The 27,684-nt window shown below is 40.6% G+C and overlaps 1 protein-coding gene across 1 annotated transcript; it reads left to right on the plus strand.

Moving 5' to 3' along the window:
• WBP4 (WW domain binding protein 4) lies at positions 1-24,855 on the plus strand. The gene is made up of 10 exons (XM_016188847.2): positions 1-284; positions 1,384-1,456; positions 7,000-7,062; positions 7,154-7,277; positions 13,792-13,959; positions 14,732-14,778; positions 16,325-16,400; positions 19,396-19,589; positions 23,866-24,026; positions 24,493-24,855. Coding segments are annotated over exons 1-10 (1,119 nt in total). The 5' UTR covers positions 1-282; the 3' UTR covers positions 24,704-24,855.
• The last annotated feature ends 2,829 nt before the right edge of the window (positions 24,856-27,684 follow it).

A 27,684-nucleotide genomic window follows, 5' to 3' on the forward strand; every position in this document is an offset into this window, starting at 1 on the left:
TTTGGTCCCGTCGCATTATCGTCCCTTGGCGGTGACCTCAACCCTTTTATAGCGACCCCGCCTCGGGGTAGCGAGAAGCCCCGCCCCCTTTGGGGCGGGGGGGAGGGGGTAGCGCACTCCGCTTGAGCCTTGTGGGCACCCGTAGTGAGGAACTGTGGAACGTCGGTCGCGGTGTGGAGACACCGCGGGCCCCGTGACCAGCCGGCGCCCCCTAGCCCCTGCGTGGAGCCAGGCGAGCCTCAGCCCGGCCCCGGGGCGACGCGCTCAGCCGCAGGTCCAGTCATGTGAGTCCGGGCCCGGGGTCGAAACGGGGTCCTGGGCGACGCGGCTTTCTCGCTGGGTCTCTCTCCCTCCACCCTCCATCACCAGCCTCCTCTTCGCCCACCCTGAGGCCGGTTCTCCCGGCGGAGAAATGCTGCGGCCGGCGGGGCGCCCTGGGGAGGTGGCACCGGGCGAGGTGTGGAGGCGGCCGGCTGAGCGAGAGCGCAGCGCCGCCGTCACCTCCGCCCCGGGGGCCCGCAGGCTCCCTGTTTCCTCTGTGGGGCTCGAACCCGGGCTGTTGGGAAACTCGACGTTTCAGCTGCGGCCACGTTGGCCGCCTCTGCCTGTGGGAAGCGAACCACCCGCGCTCATATTGCGCTCCGTTTGGGGGATAGTTTCTGCAACGAACTGAGCCGACCCTTGACTTTTCCACCCACTCTCTCTTGCCCTAAGGCTCAAAAGCAAAGTGCATTAATTGAATGATCTAGGAAGAACCACCATCTTGAACTCTTCCTTTTCTTGGTGGCAATAACCTAACAGCACACTGTGCTGCTTCCTTCTGACTTGCACTGCTTTCTTCTGGCTTGCACGACAGCATCCTCCTACAATGCCAGACAGGAATAGAAAGAATCATCAGCTCTAAGATACTCCTTATTTCTTCACGCACATGACAGTACACAAGGACTTTGGGAAAAAGTTATTTTTAAATTTTTTTATTAGCCCTACTTATTAATTGGTTAGAGACTGGCAGAAATTGAGAGGGAAGGAGGAGATAGAGAGGAAGAGAGACAGAGAATCACCCGCAGCCCTGCTTCACCAATTGTGAAGCTTTACCCCTGCAGGTGGGCACCAGGGGCTCGAACCTGGGTCCTTGCTCACTGCAATGTGCACTCAACCAGGTGAGCCACCACCCGGCCTGGGAAAAGTTATTTTAAGGGTGTTTTCAATCCTCTGTACACCTTGTCTATCTCTCGGTAGCGGTTTCTGTTGATTGTTTTAGGATGTTGTGTATGTAATAAGGTTCAGTAGCAGGCATTGGCATTTCAGACTCTTAAGAAGATGGAAAGCATAGAAAATGTTTCTGAATTATAACCTTACACTTTTTTTTCTCACTTTTTTCAGGGCAGATTACTGGAAGTCACAACCAAAGAAATTCTGTGATTACTGCAAGTGCTGGATAGCAGACAATAGGCCTGTATGATAATTCCACTTGTAGAGCTTCTAACGTTACTGTTCTTATGTGAAGTATTTCCTTTTGACCTAAAAACACTTTATTTATTTATTTATTGGTTTATTTTATCAGAGCACTGCTCAGCGCTAGCTTGTGGTATGGGGAATTGAACCTGTGACTCCAGAGCCTCAGGCTTGAGAGTCTCTTCGCATAACCACTATGCTATCTACCCTTCCCTCTAAATACATTTTATAAAGCCCCCCCTTTTTTTCTTATCAGAGCATTGCTCAGCTCTGACTTATGATGGTGCTAGGGACTGAAGCTGGGCATGAAAGCAAAGCATTTTCATACACATTGCTCTTGATAACTTTCAAAATATTTCCAGTTTTTTCATAGGAAAACTGAACCTTCTTTTTTATTAGCTTAAATTTGATTATTTTTTTTAATTTAATTAATTTATTCCTTTTGTTGCCCTTGTTTTGTTGTTGTAGTTATTATTGATGTCATTGTTGTTGGATAGGACAGAGAGAAATGGAGAAAGGAGGGGAAGACAGAGAGGGGGAGAGAAAGACAGACACCTGCAGACCTGCTTCACCGCCTGTGAAGTGACTCCCCTGCAGGTGGGGAGCCGGGGGCTGGAACCGGAATCCTTCCGCTGGTCCTTGTGCTTAGCGCCACCTGCGCTTAACCTGCTGCTCTACCGCCCGACTCCCTGATTATGTTTTAAGTCTAATTGTTTCTTCTTTTTTATTTGTTATAGGACAGAGACAGAGAAATTGAAAGGGTAGGGGGAGATAGAGAAGGAGAGAGACAGACACTTGCAGCCCTACTTCATCACTTGTGAAGCTTTTCCCCTGCAGGTGGGGATCAGGGGCTTGAACCCAGGTCCTTGTGCACTGTAATCTGTGCACTTAACCAGGTGCACCACCACCTGACCCCTCTAATTGTTTCTTTATATCGCTTCAGTTACTGGACATTCAAAAAAATATACATTGGGTTAATTTTATTCATGTGTAAGCTGGAGGTAGATAGTTTTCTCCATTATGTAGGTAGTAGTCCTATTGTATATTCCAAAAAGCCCATGACTATACTTTTTTTTTTTTTTTTCCTGAGCCTGACATCTGATATGCAGGTCACTCCAAGTTATTGTCTGGGGAGATGATGTCATGGCTGGAATAAGGACCAGAAAGCTGGACCAGGGAAGAGAGTAGCTCCCAAATATGGGGAAGGGGTATAAATATTGTTGACTGTAAACCCCATCAATTTGATGTGATCTGGGAACCCATATTCAGTTTAGGAGCCTATGTGACCTCTGCATCCCTGTAGATCTGAGCTCACATTCTGTGATCATGAGTACGAACGTTCCAAGCTGCCCCAATATCAGGACCCATCTTCCTCAGATGTAGCATTGAATATGTTGTCCATCCTCCCTTCAGAGGATGGAACATTCTCTACCGTTGTTGATCCACGTTGAGGGCAAGGTCCCTTGTTGATCTATTGTGTTGTTCCTGATAGAGATGACCGGTAACAATGGAGAGAGGGATCTATTCGAGGTCTAGGCCCTTCATGTCTGGGAATCTTAGGACTCCCCGACTAGGGCCCTAGCTGATGGGGTGGCCTGATAGTGACTAAAGAGTCATCATTAAAGTATGCCAGTCTCTTGCCCTTATTCAGCTTTTGTAGTCCTTACTTTGATAAGGTTAGCTTTGGAGTGAGTGAGAGAAGTATAATAGGAAGTAGGTGAGGAGGGTATCTAGGTCTAATCAAATAAATACACTATGAAAATTTTTTAAAGGTGTTTAAAACTTTATTCTAGATTCACTTTAAAACATAATGCCAAAAGCAGTGCCCTTGATTCCTCTGTGCATATCATATCTATAATTAGAATACATACTATGTAAATAATAGTATATTTTAAATATATTTTACAATTTATTTTTTTACATGGCAAAGCTGGATATGTAGCAGACACCTGCTGCACAAAACTGAGAAACCACATACATGTATAAACAAAGTTGCTGGGCAGGGGTAAATAGCATAAAGGTTATGCAAAAAAGACTCTCATACCTAAAGCTCCAAAGTCCCGGGCTCAGTCCTCTGCACCACCATAAGCCAGGGCTGAGCAGTGCTCTGATTAAAAAAAAAAAAAAAAGGTGCTGTAATTCATTATCCCCCAAAAATTGTTTTTAAAAGAATAACACTATTTCTTTTATGTATTTTTTATTTATTTTTAATTTATTTTGGATAGAGAAAGAAATTTAAATGTAAGGGGGGCGAGATAGAGAAGGATACCTCCAGCACTGTCCACCACTTGTGAAGCTCCTCCCTTGAAGGTGGGGGATTTGGGGCCTGAACTTGGGTCCTCATGCATAACAATGTATTTCTCTGGGAGATATTTAATATTGTCTCAAGGGTATTTGGAGGTGTTTTCCTTTGGAGTATTTTTTTTTAATACTTGCTAAAATTCCTGACTATCTTGTTTAGCTTAACCTGTCCTTAAAAATGCCCTAAGTTTTAAAACCTATACAAGTCACTGCAGGTATCTCTTCCTGGCAGGTACCTAGACTGTATAATAAATTTTTTTAAATGTATTTATTTATTTACTTGTTTATTAATGAGAAGGACAGAAGGCGAGAGAAAGAACCAGACATCACTCTGGTACATGTGCTGCCAGGGATTGAATTTAAAACCTCAAACTTGAGAGTCCAATGCTTTATCTACTGTACCACCTCCCAGACCACTCTACAATAAAATTTATTAGGTTTACTTTTTAAGTTTTATCTAGTTATTTATTTTGGTTAGAGACTAAAATTGAAAGGAGAGGGATAGAGAAATAAAGAGTCCTACAACGCTGCTCCACCATTTGTGAAGCTTTGCCACCTGCAGGTTGGGAAAAAGGGCTTGAACCTGCGTCCTTGCACATGGTGATATGCACATTCCACCAAGTGCATCACCACCCAGCCGCCTAGTTTGATTACGTTTTCTAGAATAAATAATCTCTGCTAAGATACTTTATTCATTTTCTTAAATTATTAATACATACTGATTTTTCATTATAAATAATTTTTACAAGTAAATAATGTTTAATATTAATATGTGGGTTGACAATTTTAGGAAATCTAAAAAAATAGAGGATTATGCCTTACAGAGTCCCATTTTACTTTACTAAGAACTCATTTGTTCATTTATAGTGAGGGGGGAAAAAAGAGAACCAAACCATCACCCTTGCACGTTTGGTGCTAGGGATCAAACTTGGAACCTCATGCATGAGAATCCAAGGCTTTATCACCTGTGCCATGTCTCCAGCAACCAGTCATACTTTTTATCAGTCTGTTTTGTCTTGTTTTGTTTTATTTATAGAACCAGAGCACTGCTCTGCTCTGGCTTATAGTGGTGTCAGGGATTGAACCTGGGACCTCAGAGTTTTAGACATCAACGACTTTTGCATAACCATGTATTTTAAAAAATACTTATTCCCTTTTGTTGACCTTGTTTTATTGTTGTAGTTATTATTGTTGTTAGATAGGACAGAGAGGAGGGGAAGACTGAGAAGAGGAGAGAAAGACACCTGCAGACCTGCTTCACCACCTGTGAAGCGACTCCCCTGCAGGTGGGGATCCAGATGGCTCAAACCTGGATCCTTTTGCTGGTCCTTGCACTTTGCGCCATGTGTGCTTATCCTGCTGTGCTACCGCCCGACTCCCCATAACCATGATTCTATCTCTGTAGCCCCAGAGCCACTTTGTTTTGTTAAAAAATAATAATAATAATTAAATGTTTCATTCATTTTTATTTTAATAAGAAAGACCAGAGCACTTTACTGCTGATTCATTCCACTGGCCCTCCATTATTTCTGTATGCAAATAGATAGATACAAGGGTTTTGTCTGGTATGGTTTGTTTTTAGATAGAGAAACAGAGAAAGAAAGTAAAAGGGACCTAAGCTTCAGTGGGATTTAGCCAGGCTTAAACCTGGATCATGTGGTAAGCTATTTTGATGACTCTAGATAGAAGTCTTTATTTATTGGTAGAGACAGCCAGAAATCAAAAGGGAATTGGGAAGGAAAGAGGGAAAGAGACACCTGTAGCCCTGCTTCACCACTCACAAAGCTTTTCCCCTGCAGGTGGGGACCAGAAGCTCGAACCTGGGTCCTTGCACATTGTAACTTGTGCACTCAACCAGGTGCACCACCACCTGGCCCTGATGTTGTTTCCATATCAGTATACAGGCTTGCCTATAACAGTAGCTTATTAAGAAAGTACTGTATTAAATCAGTTCTATAAATGTGAAACTTAGATTTTTTTTTTTACATACAGTGCTACAGTGAATGACCTTGTACATAACATTGTTTAATATATGTACAGGTATATCTATATAATACATTTCCAGAAATGAAATATGCAGTCAGGAGTAAATGTATTTCTAATTTTGATAATGTAAAAATTAACTCCATAGGAGGTTTACACTTGGTACTGTTTCCACTATGATTCAATGTAAAAGTATAGTATTGAAAAATTAGGAGGATTTTATTTTCTGCCAGAGCACTGCTCACCTCTAGCTTATGGTGATGCAAGGGATTGAACCTAGGACCTCAGAGCCTCAGGAATGAGAGTCTCTTTGTATAACCATTATATTTTCTCCCTCGCCCAGAAGCATTTTTTTTCTTTAAGATTTATTTTGGAGGCCAGGAAGTGGTACTCCAAGTTGAGGATATGTGTTGTCTTGTGCAAGGACCAGGGTTCAAACCTTCAGTCCCCATATGCAAGAGAGAAATCTCCTAAGTGATAAAACAATATTGCTGGTGTCTTTCTCTTTCCCATTCTACATCCCCACCCCTTCTCAGTTTCCTACCAAAGAAAGTAAAGTGTTTTTATTTATTTATTTTATTTATTTATGAGAGAGAGAAAAAGGTAGTTTCATATGAGACAGAGAGAAGAGTCAAGTCAGAGCACCACTCATACAGTCATTGTATTCAGTCTGAACCAGGAGCTGTGGACATGAAGGTTCTCCCACTTGCGATATTTCCCCAGCTACTAGGAGGAACTTTTAAATGTCTATTTTTTCCCCCCAGTTTAGAGGAAAAAGTTACTAAGAATCATTGCTTATTGTTTAGTGTGCTTCTTGTCTAGTGTGGCCAATAGAGAAAGCAGTACAAATTCTAGAGACTTAACTTTGACATTTTATGTTGAGAGGTATTTCTTGAACGTAGGAATTTTTTCCCACTCCTCTTGTAGCTTTGTATCTTTTTGAGTCCTCCTTAAAATCATGTTCACTGAATAGTCATCAAAGATACCTTTTTTCTTCACTAATGTGGCCACCAGTTTATTTTAAACACTAAAGGAAACCTAGTCAGAGGTCATAATAATAAACATTGTAATTCAGTTCCTTATCACTGTTTGATTTAAACCAAAAAAAAGCCAATTTACATTAATTTATGTTTTCTCTCATTTTGCTTTATTTTTATTTTTCTTTCATTTTGCTTTGTTTTGTGATGTTCCATTCCAGTATTTACTCTGCTACTTTACTATGAACATTGTGATGTTTATGCAGTTATTTTTCTTTTTAAGAGTGTTGAATTTCATGAAAGAGGAAAGAATCATAAGGAAAATGTGGCCAAAAGGATCAGTGAGGTAATTCAATCATTTTCTTTTTGTTTGTTTATTTCTCTATGTAAATTTCAATTCTTTTTCTGACTTTCACTATTATATATGTTCTACTTAGATTAAACAGAAAAGCCTGGATAAGGCTAAGGAAGAAGAAAAGGCATCAAAGGAGTTTGCTGCAATGGAGGAAGCTGCCCTGAAAGCATATCAAGAAGATTTAAAAAGGCTTGGCTTGGAGTCAGGTAAAAAAGCAATCTGCATGTCTTAAAAATAACATCAGAGGTCATGTTAAGTGAATTCTTATTCTTTCCATCAAGAGGTAATACACAGGGGGTATACTGATAGTGCTTTCCCTGTGTCCCACAGCTGTGTTTAGGTTGGAATTTTCCATTTTTGTTTTTTAAACTTTGTCTTATTAGTACCTCCATTCACAACCACCATACCACATTGGTGCTTACCTAATTCTGTCTTAGGTCAGTAATTCATTTCAGAGACATTTGGGCTTACTAGTTATTCTATTATTAATTATTCAGCTGGTTCATTGTCTATTAAAATTTAATCCTTTGATTATAATCAAAGTTCATTTTACCCATATGGTAAAAGCTGAGAATCATGTTTTTGTGTTTTCAAGCATCGCAGACCCCATCTGTAGAGATGAAACTTCATGAGTGAAACAGTGCTGCAGGTCTCTCACTTTCCCTCACCCTTCCCCTCTCCTCAATTTCTGTTTCTCTATTCAATAAATAATTATTTATATATGTGTGCATGTATAAATGTATATGTGTATATATATGATCTTTTTTATTATCTTTATTGATTTATTGGATAGAGACCATCAGAAATCAAGAGGGAAGGGAATGATAGGGAGAGAGACCTGCAGCACTGCTTCACCACTCTCGCAAAGCTTTCCCCCTGCAGGTGGGGACAGGGCCTCAAACCTGGGTCCCTGAGCATGTGCACTCAACCAGGTGTACCACCACCTGGCCCCTGAATGATCTTTAAAAAAAAAAAAAAGAAGAAGAAGAAGAAAATAGATATTTTAAGGGTTTGAGGATAACTCAGTTTAGAAAAAAACTATTAAAAAAATTTTTTTTAATTATCTTTATTTGTTGGGTATTGACAGCCAGAAATTGAGAGGGAGGGGGAGATAGGAAGAGAGAGGGATACCTGCAGCCCTGCTTCATCACTGGTGATGCTTTCCTTCTGCAAGTGGGGCCTGGGGGCTTCGCCTCTAGAAAAAGACTATTTAAATAGAATGTACCTATCTTGTTACTGATTTTAGTTGGAAACCTATGAGCATTACTCCTGTTGCAAATATATTAGCTTTAAACTAGGCCTACAGAAGATCTTAGGGTGAGGATAGATAGCATAATGGTTATGCAAAGGGACTCTCTTTCCTGATGCTCCAAAGGCTCAGGTTCAATCCCCCACACCTTCTTCTTCTTCTTTTTCTTCTTCTTCTAGAGTTTGCCCTTCTTCCATAGCCAGTCAACAGCGTCAGGTTGAGCCTGATGTAAAGTTTCGAGACCTCATCAACCAGAGCTAAGTGGTGCTCTGGTTAAAAAAAAAAAAAAATCATAGTTACTGATCTTGCATAACATTAGGATAGCATCACTGAATGGTAATCTCTTCTGTCCAATAAAAACTATTTTCAAGATTGGGAGCTCTATAGCTCACCCAGTAGAGCATGTAGTAGTTTACCATGCAGGAAACCCACAGTTTAAGCCCCAACATTGCATGGATGCACCATAGTGCCTAAAAAAAAACTCCAGAGTGGAGTGATGTTGTGGTCCCTCCCCATCCTCCCCTCCCCTTACCCTACTCCTTTTCCCTTTCCCTCTCAGAAATAAAAAGAATAAAAGTGTCAGCCTGGAAGCATTGGAATATAAATTTATGAGGCCCTGGTATCTTTTACATACACTACTTTCAACTACATTTTTAAGCTGAGTAGTTGGCTTTAATTGACTTCCTAAGAATGTTTGCAGAGGTAGGGTTGGTGGCACACCTGGTTGAATGCACATATTATGTGCAAGGTTCAGGGTTCAGGCCCCTGTCCCCCACCTGCCTCTGGGCAGTTTCATGAGTGATGAAGCAGTGCTGCAGGTGTCTTTCCCTGTCTGTCTCCCCCTCCCCTCTTAATTTCTCTGTTTCTGTTCACTAAACAAATAAAAATATATTTTTAAAAAGTTGTAATTAGACTACTATCCTGGGAACTAGGAAGATGACTCAGTGGTAGAATGCATGCTTTATATAAAGTATGAGACCCATTTAATTTCCTATACAGCATTAAAAACAAGAAAGATAAGGCCAGAGAAATAACTCACTTAGAAAGTGTGCTGGGAGTCGGGCTGTAGCGCAGCGGGTTAAGCGCAGATGGCGCAAAGCACAAGGACCAGCATAAGGATCCCCATTCGAACCCCGGCTCCCCACCTGCAGGGGAGTCGCTTCACAGGCGGTGAAGCAGGTCTGCAGGTGTCTTTCTCTCCCCCTCTCTGTCTTCCCCTCCTCTCTCCATTTCTCTCTGTCCTAACAACGACAACAACAATAATAACTACAACAATAAAACAACAAGGGCAACAAAAGGGAATAAATAAATAAAATAAAATATTAAAAAAAAAAAGAAAGTGTGCTGCTCAGTCAGGTGATAGCACAGCGGATTAAGCACAGGTGGTGCAAAGCGCAAGGACTGGCGTAAGGATCCCAGTTCGAGCTCCCTGCTCCCCACCTGCAGGGGAGTTGCTTCACAGGTGGTGAAGCAGGTCTGCAGGTGTCTATCTTTCTCTCCCCCTCTCTTTCTTCCCCTCCTCTCTCCATTTCTCGCTGTCTTATCTAACAACAACGGCATCAACAACAATAACTACACAATAAAAAACAACAAGGGCAACAAAAGGGAATAAATAAATATTTATAATTTTTTTTTTTTTAAATGATAGATTTATTTACTTTTTGTTAAGGAAAGGAAATTCAGTACTCATAGGAAGATGCCACATGCTTAGCCATCCTCCTGTAGGGGGTAGATGGGTAGTTTGTTTGTTTGTTTGTTTTTTTTTTTCCAAACTGGGATCCTTACGCCAGTCCTTGCACTTTGTCCCACTGCACTTAACCTGCTGCGCTACCGCCCGACTCCCCCCCTTTTTTAAGAACTTACTTATTCACAAGAAGGACAGAGGAAGAACCAGACATGACTTGTGCTGCCGGGGATTGAACTTGGGGCCTTATGGTTGAGAATCCAGTGCTTTTTCCACTGCACCACATCCTGGACCATGCGATAATTTTTATTTTATTTTATTTTATTTTATTTTTAACTAGAGCACTGCTCAGCTTTGGTATATAGTGGTGCAGGGGATTTTTTTTTTTTTTTGCTTTTTTTTTTTTCTGGGGAATTAATGTTTTACATTCAACAGTAAGTACAGTAGTTTGTACATGCATAACATTCCCCAGTTTCCCATATAACAATACAACCCCCACTAGGTCCTCTGAATTATAACAACTTTTTAAAAAGTGTGCTGCTTTGTCATGTGTACAAGCCTGGCCCCCACAATATTGAAGGAAGCCTAGGTGCTATGATCTCTGACTCTCTGCCTTCTCTGTATCTACAAAAAGAAAAGCAAAGTGACAGAAAGATACTTTAGTGTCTTTCTCTCTTATACACACACACACACACACACTATTTAATAACAAAAAAAAAGTCCATAATGAGGCTAGAAGGTGGCTCACCCCATAGAGTATACACATGACCATACACAAGGATGCAGCAACCACGTGAGATCCACAAGCATCACAAGTTGTGATGTCTCTCTCTTTTTCTGCCTCTCTCCTTCTGTATATCTATTTTTCATCCTTGATCTAAAGGAACAAACAAAAAATGGCCACTGGGAGAAATACTGTGTAGGTATAGAGCCCCAGCAATAACTCTGGTGGGGAAAAAAAAAAATCCTGGATGTTGTTCATTTTAAGGGGAGTGTATATTATTTTCACAAACATAAAGGTTTATTTTTTTTTTTTCTTTATTAAAAACATGGAATGCTGGGGCTGGGTGGTGGCACACCTGGTAAAGTGCACACATCACGGTGTGCAAGGACCTGAGTTCAATCCCCCAGGCCCCACCTGCAGGGGGAAGCTTCATGAATGCTACAGTGCTACAGGTGTGTCTGTCTGTCCCTCTCCACCACTTCCTTCCCTCTCAGTTTGTTCTGTATCCAAAACAAATAGTAAAGCATTTTTTTATTTCTTTATTGGGGAATTAATGTTTTACATTCAACAGTAAATACAATAGTTTGTACATGCATAACATTTCCCAGTTTTCCATATAACAGTGCAACCCCCACTAGGTCCTCTGTCGTCCTTCTTGGATCTGTATTCTCCCTATCCACTAGCATTTTTAAAAATACAAAATACTTCACAAATTAAAAAAAAAAAAAGAAAAAAAAGGCTTTTTATTTGGGAGCCGGGTGGTAGCGCAGCGGGTTAAGCGCAGGTGGCGCTAAGTGCAAGGACCGGCATGAGGATCCCGGTTCGAGCCCCCGGCTCCCCACCTGCAGGGGAGTCGCTTCACAGGCGGTGAAGCAGATCTGCAGGTGTCTGTCTTTCTCTCCTCCTCTCTGTCTTCCCCTCCTCTCTCCATTTCTCTCTGTCCTATCCAACAATGACGACATCAACTACAACAACAATAAAAAAAAGACAACAAGGGCAACAAAAGGGAAGATAAATAAATAAAATTACAAAAAAAAAAACTTCACAAATTAGTATTATCCTTGCACAGTCACCATGCAAACCTGCTCTGTATGTACTATTCCAATTTTTATATATGTGCTGACAAACAAGCACCTTTTTTTTTTGCCTCCAGGGTTATCACTGGAGCGCAATGCTAGCACTATGAATTCAATGCTCCTTGAGGCTATTTTTCCCATTTTGTTGCCCTTGTTGTGGTTGTTATTATTGTTATAGCTGTTATTATTGTTGTTATAGCTGTTGTTGTTGGATAGGACAGAGAGAAAGGGGGAGAGGAGGGGAAGACAGGGGGAGAGAAAAATAGACAGCTGCAGACCTGCTTCACTGCCTGTGAAGTGACCCCCCCCCCCTCCTGCAGGTAGGGAGCCGGAGGCTTGAACCGAAATCCTTAGGCCCATCTTTGTGCTTGGCACCATGTCTGCTTAACCCGCTGCCCTACTGCCCAACCCCCCAATGATTTTTTTCTGTTAAATATTTTTCACATGCTTGTTTCCTTAAAGAAGGTATACACATTCATTTAAAATTATGACAGTGAGGGTCTAGGAGGTGGCATTGAGTAGGGCATTGAACTTAGGAGCATGAATCCTAACTTTGATCCCTGGCATTCCTTATGCCAGATTGATGCTCTGGTTCTTTCTCTTCCCCCTCAATATTTTGTATTAGTACATTAATTTTTTTTTTTGCCTCCAGGGTTATCGCTAGAGCTTGGTGCCTGCACTATGAATCCACTGCCATTTTTTTCCCTTTTGTTGCCCTTGTTTATCATTGTTGTTATCGCTATCGTTGTTGTTGCATAGGACAGAGAGAAATGGAGAGAGGAGGGGAAGACAGAGGGGGAGAGAAAGATAGACACCTGCTTCACCCCTTGTGAAGCAACTCCCTGCAGGTGGGGAGCCAGGGGCTCGAACTGGGATCCTTACACTGGTCCTTGAGATTCATGCCATGTGCGTTTAACTCGCTGTGCTACTACTGCCCAACCCCCTTTAAAAAATTTTTTTTTAATATTTATTTTATTTATTTATTCCCTTTTGTTGCCCTTGTTGTTTAATTGTTGTAGTTATTATTGTTGTCGTTGTTGGATAGGACAGAGAGAAATGGAGAGAGGAGGGGAAGACAGAGAGGAGGAGAGAAAGATAGACACCTGCAGACCTGCTTCACCGCCTGTGAAGTGACTCCCCTGCAGGTGGGGAGCCAGGGTTCGAACGGGGATCCTTATGCCGGTCCTTGTGCTTTGCACCACCTGCGCTTAACCTGCTGCGCTACAGCCCGACTCTCCCCCCAAAATTTTTTTTTTTAAGTTTAACAGTAAGGGGCTGGGAGATAATTCACCCAATAGAGTGTGTGCCTTACTGCATTTTTTTGAGCTTTGGCAGCACATGGGAGCTACTTTTTCTATATATATGGAACTGTACACACAGGAGGCTCAACCACTGAAGGAAAAAAAAGGTTAGTATGTAGCATAAAAAAGTCAGTTTTACTTTAATAGATTTCTCAAGCCATAGGTTTAGAATAAAATTTTAATGCTTAATACCATTCACTTCTTAAAACATATATTAAATTTTTTTATGAGAAAGAGGAGAGAGGGAGAGAAAGGCCTCAACATCAATGTGACTTACATAATGCTGGGGAAATAAACCCAGGGCTTCACAGTTCAAGTCCAGTGCTCTGTCCATTCAGCCACCTCCCTACCCACTATCACCTCTTTTTCATTATCCTCCTGGATATTTATACATATTTAGCTTTCCAAATAAACCTTATAATTACATATTGAGTTTCCTAATGAAACTTTTAGGTGTTTGTCTTTAAAGAGAGGTAGAAAGACAAGAGAGAAAGTGCAAGAGACCACAGCACTAAAGTTTTTTTAAAGGGCCGGGTCAGGCTCAAGTCTGGATTGTGTGCCTGGCATACTATCCAAGTGAGCTATTTCACCATCCCTTGTTACATTTTTGAGTGGAATAATACTGCTAATGTTCTATGCCAGCAGTATATAGTTTATGCTAATGTACTCTCTCATCTGTTCTCTAGAAATTCCAGAGCCAAGCATAACACCAGTAACCACCACTGTCCCAACTCCCTCTGCATCAAATCAGCAAAAAGAAAAGAAGAAAAAGAAGAAAGAACCTTCAAAGGGCAGATGGGTAGAAGGCCTAACTTCTGACGGTTATCATTACTATTACGATCTTATCACAGGAGGTAAGGCATAGAAATAATGGAGAACAATAGCTGATAGTTCATTTTTTATTGAAACTAGTTAATGTTGGATCAAGTGATAAAAGACTTTCATTTTATGTTACAAAGGCAGTTCTCCAGACTGCTCTCTGCAGGGGTTGGACCAATTGACATTTCCACCAGCAGTGCAGGAGGGTTCCTTTGTCCCTACAACCTCTCCAGCATTTTTTGCTGCTACCTTTTCTGATGTATGACATTCTCACAGGAGTGAAGTGATATCTCATTGTTGTCTTTATTTGCATTTCTCTGATAATCAATAACTTGGAACATTTTCTCACATTTTTTGGCCTTTTGGATTTCTTCTATGGATAATACTCTGTTCATATCCTCTGCCCATTTTTGGGTGGGGTCATTTGTTTTCTTGTTGCTGAGTTTGGTAAGGTATATATGTATATATATCTATATATCTATATCTATCTATCTATCTATCTATATATCTTTGTCCATAGGTGTGGGGACCTATTTCTGGGTTCTCAATTCTATTCCACTTGTCAGTGTGTCTATTTATGTTCTAGTACCAAGCAGTTTTGATGAAAGTGGCCCTATAATACAATTTGAGATCTGGGAGTGTGATGCCTCCAGTTCTGTTCTTTCTTCTCAAGATTGTTTTGGCAGTTCTAGGTCTTTTCTGGTTCCAGATAAACATTTGTAGCTTCTAATCTAATTTTTGCAACAATTAATTTTTGGAGTTTTTAAAGTAAAAAGATGTTATAAATCCAATGTATTTTGTTTTAAGCATCTCAGTGGGAGAAACCAGAAGGATTTGAAGGAGAATTAAAAAAGGTAATTGAAGCACATTAATAGCACCTTTCTGTTCTTTAAAGTGATTGGCTTTGGTGGATTTTGCAGTTGTATTAAACACATTGCTTTATGTAGTCCCACCCACAGTCTTTCCCTTCTTCCTTTTCACCCAAGCACACACTGTCCCTGTAATCCTTCTGTTAAAAGAGTGGGTGGAGGTGAGCAAATGTTGTCTATCCAAAAAACTTCCTGTAGGGCAAATATTACTAGTGGAATTAAAGTGGATAGTAGTCACTTTCTGTTCCACTATCTGTAAAGAATTGTTACTTCGAGCCCCCGGCCCCCCACCTGCAGAGGAGTCGCTTTACAAGCGGTGAAGCAGGTCTGCAGGTGTCTATCTTTCACTCCCCCTTCTCTATCTTCCCCTCTTCTCTCCATTTCTCTCTGTCCTAACAGTGACGACATCAATAACAATAATAATAGCCACAACAATAATAAAAATCAACAAGGGCAACAAAAGGGAAAATAAATTAATTAATTTAAAAAAGGGGTGGGGGAGGTAGCATAATGGTTATGCAAACAGACTCTCATGCCTGAGGTTCAAATCCCTGCACCACCGTCAGCCAGAGCTGAGCAGTGCTCTGGTGTTTCTCTCTCTCTTTCTCTCTCTATGTCTCTCTGCATCTCTCTCAAAAATAAAGGAAATAAAAATATTAAAAAAAAAATTGGGAGTCGGGCAGTAGTGCTGTGGTTATAAGTGCAGATGGCGCAAAGTGCAAGGACCAGCTTAAGGATCCTGGTTCAAGCCCTTGGCTCTCCACCTGCAGGGGAGTCGCTTCACAGGCAGTGAGGCAGATCTGCAGGTGTATTTCTCTCCCCCTCTCTATCTTCCCCTCCTCTCTCCATTTCTCTCTGTCCTATCCAACAACAATGACATCAATAACAATAAAACAACAAGGGCAACAAAAGGGAATAAATATATAAATATTAAAAAAAAGAATTGTTTCTAGTGGGCAGGGTAGATAGCATGTAGACTACCAGGCCAGAGGCTCCGAAGTCTCAGGTTCAGTCCACCTCACCATCACCACCATAAGCCACAGCTGAAGCAAGGGTAGACAGCATGATGGTTATGCAAAGAGACTCTCCTGCTAGAGCTGAGCAGTCTTCTGGTAAAAAAAAAAAATAGCCACAGCTGATCTGTGCTCTGGTAAAAAGATCTGTTACTGGCTTTTAGGATTCTGACATTCTCTTCATGAAAGTTAATTCATTGTTAACACAAACCAAGTTTTCTGGACTACAACATTAGCTCCCAAGTATCAAGAAGAAAGGTAAAGGGTGGCCCAGGAGGTGGTGCAGTAAATAAGGCATCAGTCTCAAGAGCATGAGGTCCCAAGTTGGATCCCTGGCAGCACATGTACCAGAATGATACTCATATTCTCTCTCTCTCTTCCCTCCCCAATTTTTCTTAAGTAAATAAATAAATAAACTTGTAAATAAATATTTTTAAAGTGAAAGGTAGCCTTGGTTATGCAATATGTAACCACTTCATTATTTTTTAAGTTCTGCCATTATTTTTTCCTCTCACTAGACAGCAGCGAAGAATGTTTGGGTAGAAGGTTTAAGTGAAGATGGTCATACTTATTATTATAATACAGAAACGGGAGGTAAGTGTTAACTTTTTTTATTTTGGATGTCTAAAATGGTACCCAGAACTGTTTAGTAGTCTGCTGATAAATAATCTGAACTTGGGAGTCAGGCTGTAGCGCAGTGGTTAAGCACAGGTGGCACAAAGCACAAGGACCAGAGTAAGGATCCCAATTTGAGCCCTGGTTCCCCACCTGCAGCGGAGTCGCTTCACAGGCGGTGAAGCAGGTCTGCAGGTGTCTGTCTTTCACTCCCCCTCTCTGTCTTCCCCTCCTTTCTCCATTTCTCTCTGTCCTATCCAACAATGATGACAACAATAATAACCACAACAATAAAACAACAAGGGCAACAAAAGGGAATAAATAAATATTTAAAAAATTTTTTTAAAAATCTGAACGTGGGAATTTTAACAGTGACAAACATAGTTTATACCAAGTGTTATTATTATTATTTTATAATTTAAAAAAGAATAGGGGCCAGGCAGTGGTGTACCTGCTAGAGTGTAGACATTACCATGTTCAAAGACACTGGTTCAAGCCCCCAAATCCCACCCTGAGCAGGGAACTTCACAAGTGATGACACAGTGCTGCATGTGCCTCATTCTTTCTTCCCCTTTATCTCTCCCTTCCCTCTCAGTTCCTCTGTCCTGTCACATACAAGAAAGCAAAGGGGCAGGGGAGGGGAAATGGCTGCCCAGCATAGTGGATTTGTTGTACTGGAGCCACACCCTTACAGTAACCCTGTTGGCAATAAAAATAAATAAATTATTAATATAACCAAAAAAGTCAAAATATGTCCACACAGTATACTGAACTATGCATTATTTTCAACTAATTAATATTCATAAATGTTAAAAAAATTATTTTTGCTTTCCTTGCCATTACTGATTTTTATCATGATTGTTTTAGAAGTGAAATTACCTTGGGAGATGCCATAGGGATACCTGATTCATCTCACCATTTCTTTTCTTTATAAACCATATGTGATAAACCGTATGTGCTACAATACATGAGAACCAAGGTTGAAGGCCGCAATCTCCACCTGCAGGGGGGAAGCTTTGTAACTGTTTTGCAGGTGTCTTATCTCCCCCTTTCCCTCTCAATTTCTCGCTGTCTCTATCCAATTAAAGAATAGATCCTGGGGCCAGGAGGTGGTGCACCTGGTTTGTCGCTTGCGATGGCGGCGGGATGCAGAAAAACGAGGTTTGGAGCAGAAAGGGAGCACAATCCTTTATTTGCGCTGGCACCTCAGAGTTGGGTGAGAGAGCAGCAGTTTGGGCCACGTGGAGGTAGCAAAAATGGCCGCCTTGCGCAGCAACCTTCCCTGCGTCTAACCACCAAAGTGAAATGCGGGCAAGAAAAAGGGGGGCGGAAGAAGGAGGACTTTTATGGGAATAGCTCTCCTGAGAATGAGAAGGGGGAGGAGTAACCATAGCACTCCAGGGTAGGATAATAACTCTTGTGAGAATGGGAAGGGGGAGGAGTAACCAAAGCACTCCAACTATCGCTGGGAATTGACAATGCCATGAGGGCACAACATGGCAGATGATGCACTGGTTTAGCACACACATTACAGTGTGCAAGGACCTGGGTTCAAGTCCCTGGTCCTCACCTGCAGGGGGAGAACTTCATAAGTGGTGAAGCAGGGCTGCAGGTCTCTAGTCCCCCTTTAATCTCAATTTCTCTTTGTCTCTATCCAATAATAGATAAACAAAGAATATGATCATTTATTTGTTTATTTTTGCCTCCAGGGTTATTGCTGGTGTCTGTGTTTCTCCCTCTCTACCTCCCCTACCCCTCTCAGATTACTCCCTGTCCTATCCAATATAAATGGACTCCAGGAGTATTGGATTTATAGTGCAGGTACCGAGCCCCAGTGATAAACCCAGGGCACAAAAAAGAAAGGAAGGGAGGAATCACTGGATAATATGCTACTTTGCCATTATACAAACTAGGTTTGAGGTTTTCTCTACCATACTGAAGGAAGCTTTGATGCTAAGGTCTTTTTCTCACTCTACCTCTTCTCTCTGAAGGGAAAAAAAAACAAAAGAAAAAAGAAAGATAGCATTTTACTGAAAGATGCTATCGTTTTTACTAAAAGCCCAATAAGCCACTGGGTGGCAGTAGAGTTCAATAGTTTTGTGTTTCCTAGTATAAAAAAATAAATGTATTTATTCAAATCTACACAGTATGTTTTTATTTTGTGAAAGTCCTAGGAAATATTTATGAGAAATAAACTCCAGGAAATGTGATTTATTCTCACCATTATATGCTTATAGAAATTTGTGTCAGGTAAATTGAGAAAGTACTTAGAACTATTGCCCAGGAAGCCTGGGAGATGATACAGTGAATAAAGTCTTGGACTCTTAGTTATGAGGCCCTGAGTTCGATTCTGTGCATCTCATGTTCCTGAGAGATGTTTTCATGCCTCCTTTCATTGATAAATAAAGGAGAGACAGACAGACAGATAGACAGACATGGAGGGAGAAAAGAAGAAAGGAGAGACAGGCCCAGCTTTAGGTCTCTTTTTTCTCCTGGGACTTTCATTAATACAAGTGTGAGTCCAGATTGTTTTAAGTTAGTGTCTGTTAGATAGTAGAGGGGCCGGGCAGTTGTGCACTGAATTGAGCTCAGTTACCATACGCATGGGCATAGGTTCAAGCCTCCAGTTTCCACCTGCAGGGGAGAATCTTCATAAGTAGTAAAGCTTTCTATTTTTCCTTTTTCCCTCTCAGTTTCTTTCCTATCAAATAAAAGGTAAAAAGAAAAAGGGGGGGGGTGGCCACCAGGAGTGGTGGTGCAGGCACCAAACCCCAGCAAAACCATAAATAAATGAAAACCTTATAAGAGCAAAAACTTTGGGAACTTTTGCTATCTTCTTATCAAATGATAGTCTTAAGTAGATGCAATGTTATCACTTAAAAATGCTTAAGTGAAAGGAGAGGAAGTGTTATATTGGGAATTACTTCTGAATACTATTGTTGACTAATAACATGACTATCAAAATGTTGAATAGAGTCCAGATGGGAAAAACCTGATGATGTTATTCCACACTCTGGCAATCTGACTTCTGGGAAAGTCAAAGAAAAGTTTATTTGCACCCTAAAAGAGTCTAAAACATCAGATTCACATAGTGATTCAGACAAAGAGCTGGAAGCTGAAAAAAAAGAGCTCCCTACAAAAACACAAAAACTGCAAATAAGATTTAAGGTAAGTTTGGTACAGCCCATCAATTTACAAAAGTACTTTTTAGACTGGACAGGGAGATAGCATAATGATTATGTAAAAGATTTTCATGCCTGAGGACTCAAGATCCCACATTCATTCTCTGTACCACCAAAGCCAGAGCTGAGCATGACCTTTTTCATTTTTTATTATTTTATTTTACCCCGAGCTACTGCTCTGGTACAGCTTACAGTGTGGTGCTCCCTACCCAAATAAGCCCAACATTCCTTATTTATTTTTTTATTTCTGTATTGGGGGACTAATGGTTTATAGTCGACAGTAAATACAATAGTTTGCAATTTCCCAGTTTTCCACATAACAGTACACCCCCCACTAGGTCCTCAGCCATCCTGTTCCAGGACCTGAACCCTCCCCTCACTCACCCCAGAGTCTTTTACTTTGGTGTAGTAACCATTACTTATTTTAATAAGACTTTTAATATTTTATTTATTTATTAATAAGAGGGATAGGAGGAGAGAGAGAAAGAACCAGACATCACTCTGGTACATGTGATGCTGGCGATTGAACTCAGGACCTCATGCTTTGAGAGTCCCAACACTTTATCTACTGTACCACCTCCCAGACCACGAATAAAACATTTTTTTTAATTTATTTATTGGGGAATTAATGTTTTGCATTCAACAGTAAATACAGTAGTTTGTACATGCATAACATTTCCCAGTTTTCCATATACCAATATGACATTCACTAGGTCCTCTGTCATCCTTCATGGATCTATATTCTCCACACCCACTCACCCCAGAGTCTTTTACTTTGGTGTAATACGCCAATTCCAGTTCAGGTTCTAGTTGTGTTTTCTTTTCTGATCTTGTTTTTCAACTTCTGCCTGAGAGTGAGATCATTCCATATTTATCCTTCTGTTTCTAACTCATTTCACTTAACATGGATTTCTCAAGGTCCATGCAAGATGGGCTGAAAATGGTGAAGTCACCATTGTGTATATAGACCTCAACTTGCTCAACCACTCATCTGTTGTTGGACATCTGGGTTGCTTCCAGGTTTTGACTATTACAAATTGTGCTGCGAAGAACATATGTGTACACAGATCTTTTTGGATGGGTGTGTTGGGTTCCTTAGGATATATCCCCAGGAGAGGAATTGCAGGATCATAGGGTAGGTCCATTTCTAGCCTTGTGAGAGTTCTTCAGACTGTTCTCCACAGAGGTTGGACCAATTGACATTCCCACCAGCAGTGCAGGAGGGTTCCTTTGACCCCACAACCTCTGCAGCATTTGCTGCTGTTACCTTTTCTGATGTATGACATTCTCACAGGAGTGAAGTAGTATCTCATGGTGGTCTTTATTTGCATTTCTCTGACAATCAAAGACTTGGAGCATTTTTTCATGTGTTTCTCGGCCTTTTGGATCTCTTCTGTGGTGAATATTCTGTCCATGTCCTCCCCCCACTTTTGGATGGTGTTATTTGTTTTCTTGTTGTTGAGATTTGCAAGTTCTTTATATATCTGGTTATTAGCCTCTTGTCTGATGTATGGCATGTTAAGATCTTCTCCCATGTAGTCCAGGAGGTGGCACAGTGGATAAAACATTAGATTCCCTGGATTGAAGACCCCACCAATGTGTCCTGGAGCTCAGCTTCCCCAGAGACACACCTTACTAGGGAAAGAGAGAGGCAGACTGGGAGTATGGACCGACCAGTCAACGTCCATGTTCAGCGGGGAAGCAATTACAGAAGCCAGACCTTCCACCTTCTGCAACCCTCAACGACCCTGGGTCCATGCTCCCAGAGGGCTAGAGAATGGGAAAGCTATCATGGGAGGGGGTGGGTTATGGAGATTGGGTGGTGGGAATTGTGTGGAGTTGTACCCCTCCTACCTTATGTTTTTGTTCATTAATCCTTTCTTAAATAAAAAATTAAAAAAAAAACAAACATTAGATTCTCAGCTATGAGGTCCTGAGTTTGATCCCTGGCAGCACATGTACCAGAATGATGTCTGGTTCTTTCTCTCCTATCTTTCTCATGAATAAACTAATTCTTTAAAAAAAAAAAAAAAGATCTTCCATTCTGTGAGGGATTTCTTGGTTTGGGTAGTGGTTTCTTTTGCTGTACAGAAGCTTTTTAATTTGATTTAGTCCCATAGGTTTATGCTTGCCTTAGTCTTCTTTGTAATTGATTTGTTTCATTGAAGATGTCTTTAAAATTTATGCAGAAAAGAATTCTGCCAATATTTTCCTCTAAGTATCTGATAGTTTGTGGTCTAACATCCAAGTCCTTGATCCACTTGGAATTTACTTTTGTATTTGGTGAAATATAGTGGTTCAGTTTCACTGCATGTTTCAACCCATTTTTTCCAACACCATTTGTTGAAGAGACTCTGCTTTCCCCATTTAATAGTCTGGGCATTTTTGTCAAAGATTAGATGTCCATAAGTGTGGGGGCTTACTTCTGGGCTCTCAATTCTATTCCACTGGTCAGTGTGTCTATTCATGTTCCAGTACCAAGCAGCTTTGATGACAGTGGCCCTATAATACAATTTGAGATTGGGGAGTGTGATGCCTCTGGTTCTGTTTTTTCTTCACAGGATTGTTTTGGCAATTCTAGGTTCCAGATAAACATTTGTAGCATTTGTTCTGTTCTCCTATAAAATGTGCTTGGGATCTTGATGGGGATAACATTAAATTTGTATATGGCTCTGGGTAGTATATTCATTTTAATGATGTTAATTCTGCCAACCCATGAACATGGAATATCTTTCCACTTCTTTGTGTCTTTTTCAATTTCTTTGAGTAGTGACTCATAATTTTCAGTATACAGATCTTTCACTTCTTTGGTTAGGTTTATTGCTAGATATTTTATTGTTTTTGTTGCTGTAGTAAAAGGAATTGATTTCTGGATTTCAACTTCTTCTAACTTAGTGTTTGCATAGAGGAATGCCACTGACTTTTGAATGTTAATTTTGTAGCCTGATGATATCCAAAAGATAATTGCTGGATTCCTTAGGTTTTTCTGTGTATACTATCATGTCATCTGCAAATAGGGAGAGTTTGACTTCTCTTCCAATCTGTATCCCTTTAATTCCTTGCTCCTGCCTGATTGCTATAGCAAGAACTTCTAACACTGTGTTGAATAATAATGGTGATAGTGGGCATCCCTGTCTAGTACCTGATCTGAGTGGAAATGTTTCCAATTTTTCATCATTGTGTACGATGTTGGCTGTAGGTTTGCTATATATAGACTCCACTATCTTCAGGAATTTTCCATCTGTTCCCATTTTTTGTAGTGTTTTGATCATAAAAGGTTTTGTCTATTACTGTTCTAAAATCTGCCACCTTTCTCCCAGTCCTTGTTTCTTGAATTGAATAAAATACTGTGATGGATATTTATGAAAAGAGTGTGATCCCAGAACAGACATAAGGCAGAGGACTTCATGGCTTCCTGAAGTAGCTGTAGATCTAAACCTGCCTTCTGATTACCTTTAGATAGAGTTAATATGCAGTATTTGGGGGTTTGAGTGTTACAGTTGGTACTAATATGTAACCATTCTTGGTATAGGAATGTTGAGAGTGATTCTAAAATGAGATGTGTAAAAAAATCAAATGTCCGATGTATTGTATCCTGCCCTCACTATAGAGGGGAAAGAGAAAAAGAAGAAAAAAACACCACAGCCTGAAAACAGTCAATATTGCTAAGACCCATGTTCAATCCCCAGTACATAAGCCAGAGTTGAGCAATGCTCTGGTAAAAACAAACAAAAAAACAGTATTGGGGTTGGAGATGGTTCACCCAGTAGAGTACACAAGTTACCATGCATGAGGACCCAACTAAGTTTCGTAAGCATTGGAGCAGTACTTTGGTGTCTCTCAACTCTCTCTCAAGAAAAGAAAATAATGACCACCAGGAGTGGTAGAGTCATAAAAGCTTTGAATCCCAGCTGTAATTCTGGTGGGTAAAGAAAATAAATGAATGAAACCTTGGTTATGAAACATTAACATTTTAGACAACAAATACATAAGCATTTGTTTTTTTATATACATCTATTCAGCTATATGGAAATTTAAACTTAAGTTTATGCACTAATGACAAAACTGAGTTAAAAGTCTTTGGTTTTATCCTGTTCGTTTTGCTTTTGAAGTATGTCAGGTTTGAGCCTAGACCCACTGTGTTGGAGGGAACTTTATTGATGTGGTATCTTTCTCTTCATGTTTTTCTGCCTATGTCAAAATCAGGGAGAGGAAGAGGGGGAATAAGCGAGGTATTGACTTTTTGATCTTTAATATTTCAGGAGAAAAGTAAAATTAGTAGTAAAGCAATAGAACCAGAAAGAAAGAAGAATAAAAATATCCAAGAGCAAAATTTATCAGTTCCAAAAGAAAAACCAAAAACCCCCAAAAAAGTAACTCCCTATGGAGAATGGCAAGAAATTAAACAAGAAGTTGAGTCTCAGTAAGTATTTGATACTTTATTACTGTTGTTGTTTTGCTGCCAGGTTTACAATGTTATTATTGTAGTTCCTGCTGCACCTATACAATTTTTCCATACCTGGTAGATCCCCCCCCTTTTTTTTTAGTAATTAAGGGCTGAGAGGCAAAGAGAAAGATAGAAAGAGGAAGACAAAGAGAATAAGCAAAATGGCTTCTATGTGCAACCCATGACCAAGCCCAGTGCCCACTACAAGGAAGGAATCTTCAGTGATCTGTGGCCTCTTTTACTCTCTTCTTTGCTTCATTCCCTCTCTGTCTCAATCTAGGGAGACAAAAGAGAAAGGGAGAATGAAAGAGAAAAGAGAAGCAGAGACCAGGCAGCACTGCTCTACCCCTCACGGAGCACCCCCTGTGCAGATGCTCCCATGTAGTGCAGGGGACTCTGTCTTGGGGTTTTCATGGACTCAGACTGTCTGCTTCTATTTCAGAGAAGACATAGATTTGGAACTTCCAAGCACTGAAAATGAGTATGTAGCAACTTCAGAGGCTGATGATGGTGAAGAGCCCAAAGTGGTCTTTAAAGAGAAAACAGTCACTTCCCTTGGAGCTGTGGCCGATGGAGTAGCCCCAGTCTTCAAGAAGAGAAGAATTGAAAATGGGAAATCTAGAAATTTAAGGCAACGAGGAGATGATCAATAATTATAAAAATGCTTTTTATACGTGCTTTTTGGATAGAATGGAGCCTGTACATCTTAAAGCTCCTCTCTGTTTCTGAGTACTTTTATGTCAAAATCTTAAATGTATTCTTAATGTATTTTATGTGAATTTAAAATAAATGTTTTTTCATGTGAGATTTATTTTTGTTCCTAAAATGAGACTTCTCCATGTTGTGGTCTAATAACAGTATATTACATTCAGTGACTAAAAATTGCTGATTATGTGAAAAAAATGCTATGTATCTATTTTAAAACAAGGCTTTATTCCATTTTCATTCATGCAAACATTTATGCTATAGTGAAAATGAATTTTTGCACACTGATATTAGCTGTTATTCAAGAAATAAGAATCAGACCACATAAGGGAAAATTCACAGACAGTGCTGATTTAGTTCTTAGGTTCTGTCAGAAAGCCAGTGTAGAAAATGTATGCACTTCAGGGGGCTGGCCCCTGGTGCCCTCGGTTAAGTGCATAAAGTCCCTGCCTCCCCATCTGCAGGGAGGACTCTTCACTAGCAGTGAAGCATGTCTGCGGGTGTCTGTCTTGCTCTCTCACTCTCTTATCTCCCCTTCTCAATTTCTCTCTGTCCTATGCAGTAAAATGGAAAGGAAAAAAAAAAAAAAAAAGATGTATGCACTGCTCACCTTACTCACTTTAAGATCTAGGGCCAAGAGTCAGAATTACTTCTCAGATGCTTCAAATGTAGTACTTACCATGGCAAGAAAGTTGGACCAAAGATAACAAATATTTGCCCATTTCACTTCAAAGTAAAAATCATTACTTAAAGCCTTTTTACTTTGAAAGGAGGCATTATGCTAGAACTGAGGATATAAAGATAAATCCAGCATATCCCTATTCATGTCTTCACATTCTAACAGTTCGTACTTCCTCAGTGACACATTCCATTCAGCAGCCTTAGGTATCTGGGAAAATATCTGTCAAGGTTTATTTAAAGCTACATAATGAAGACTTAAAAACAGTAAGAGTTCTAGCTGTAGTAAAAGTTTGTAGTGTTCTCTTAGACAAATTAGAGATTTCCTGTTTTCTAGTAAAATATCTTTAAAAAAATAGTTTTCTTATTTAATACTTTTGAGATAGAAGTACCTTGTTTTGTTACTCTAGTTTCTTAAAATTATATTTTTATACATTGTACAGTATTTAACAGTAGTATTTGTCTTTTTAAGATTGTTAGTGTACATGTAAGAACTTGATAGCTTATTAAAAATGTATGAAAATGTCTTAAGTATTGGATTTTTTTTCCCTTTGGTATTGAAGAAAGACAAATTTTGCACTGATAAGACAGTATTTGGAAACTGTTCATGCATTTGTCCAGTCGACTTGGCTATTTGTTTTGTGGATGTGCAACATTTAAGGAGCAGTATTTTAGGTTCATTTATCATCTGCCTAAACAGTGCATTTTGGTGCTGGGCTCTCCTCACTTAAAGATAAGGCTAGGACCAGAGTGCATCAGCCTTCCCATGCACAAGGACTGGGTGTGAGCTCTGGCATTACACAGGAATACCATGGGCAGAACTCAGGGGTGCGGTGAGGAGCTCCACAGTGGCTGTGGTTTCTCTCCTCTCCCGCTCTGAGGTAAAAAGAATGAAAAAGTTGGAGCAGTAGAGTTGCATGAGAAGATAAGAGTAATTGGAGGGTGCCATGTTTTGTTTTGTTTTATATTTATTTTCCCTTTTGTTGCCCTTGTTTTTTATTGTTGTGGTTCTTATTGTTGTTATTGATGTCATCATTGTTAGAACAGAGAGAAATGGAGAAAGGAGGGAAAGACAGAGGGGAAAGAAAGACACCTGCAGACCTGCTTCACCTGTGAAGCAACTTCCCTGCAGGTGGGGAGCCGGGGGCTCGAACCGTGATCCTTATGTCGGTCCTTGAGCTTTGTGCCACGGGCGCTTAATGGGTACCATATTTTTTACTTCATTGAGCTCATACAAAAGTTGCCAGCTAACTCACCTGCTAGGCTGCCGTCTTGCCATGTGCCTAAATCAGGTTCAAACCTGGACCACACCGTACTAGGCTCAGTTTTGGTGCTTTCTTGTCTTTTCATCTCTCCTGTCTCTTTGTATCCCAAAAAAGTCAGCCCAGAGTGGTGAAATGCCTGCGATGATGATAAAAAATAATAATTGCAATTGAAGGGTTTTTTTTTTTTTTTTTAATAGTGAATGACTAGACCATAGGACAAGAGGGATACAATTCCCAGCACCAGAGTTCTGTATCCTATCCCCTCCATTGGAGGTAATCCTTTTTTAAAAAATTTTTATTTATAAAATGGAAACACAAGACCATAGGTTAAGAGGGTTACAATTCCCACCACCAGAACTCCTGGGTCTGAGCTCACATTCTTTTATTTATTTATTTATTTATCCATCCCCCTTTTGTTGCCCTTGTTTTTATTATATTTATTATTGATGTTGTTGTTGGATAGGACAGAGAGAAATGGAAAGAAGAGGGGAAGACAGAGGGGGAGAGAGACACCTGCAGACCTCTTTACCACCTGTGAAGCGACTCCCCTGCAGGTGGGGAGCCAGGGGCTCGAGCTGGGATCCTTACGTCGGTCCTTGCGCTTTACACCACGCGTGCTTAACCCGTTGTGCTACTGCCTGACTCCCTGAGCTCACATTCTATAGTCATAGCTAGGAACATTCTAGGCAGGACCCATCTTCCTCCAGTGGCAGAGCATGCCGACCGAGCCTCCTTCCAGAGAATGGGGCAGTCCCTACCAATGTGATCCACTTTGAGGACAAGGTCCTACAGAGGGCCACAGGAGGGTCCACTATGTTATTTCTGATGTAGATGACCAGTGACAGTGGAGAGGGATTTGCTAAGAGTTCTAGGCCCAACATGTCTATGTGGGAATCCCAGGATTCCCTGATTAGGGCCCTGGATGATGGAGTGGCCTGGTAATGGCCAAAAGAGCCGTCATTAAAGCATGCCCGTCTTTTGCCTGT

The sequence above is a fragment of the Erinaceus europaeus genome, chromosome 5 (assembly GCF_950295315.1).
Source record: "Erinaceus europaeus chromosome 5, mEriEur2.1, whole genome shotgun sequence".
NCBI classification, from domain to species: domain Eukaryota; kingdom Metazoa; phylum Chordata; class Mammalia; order Eulipotyphla; family Erinaceidae; genus Erinaceus; species Erinaceus europaeus.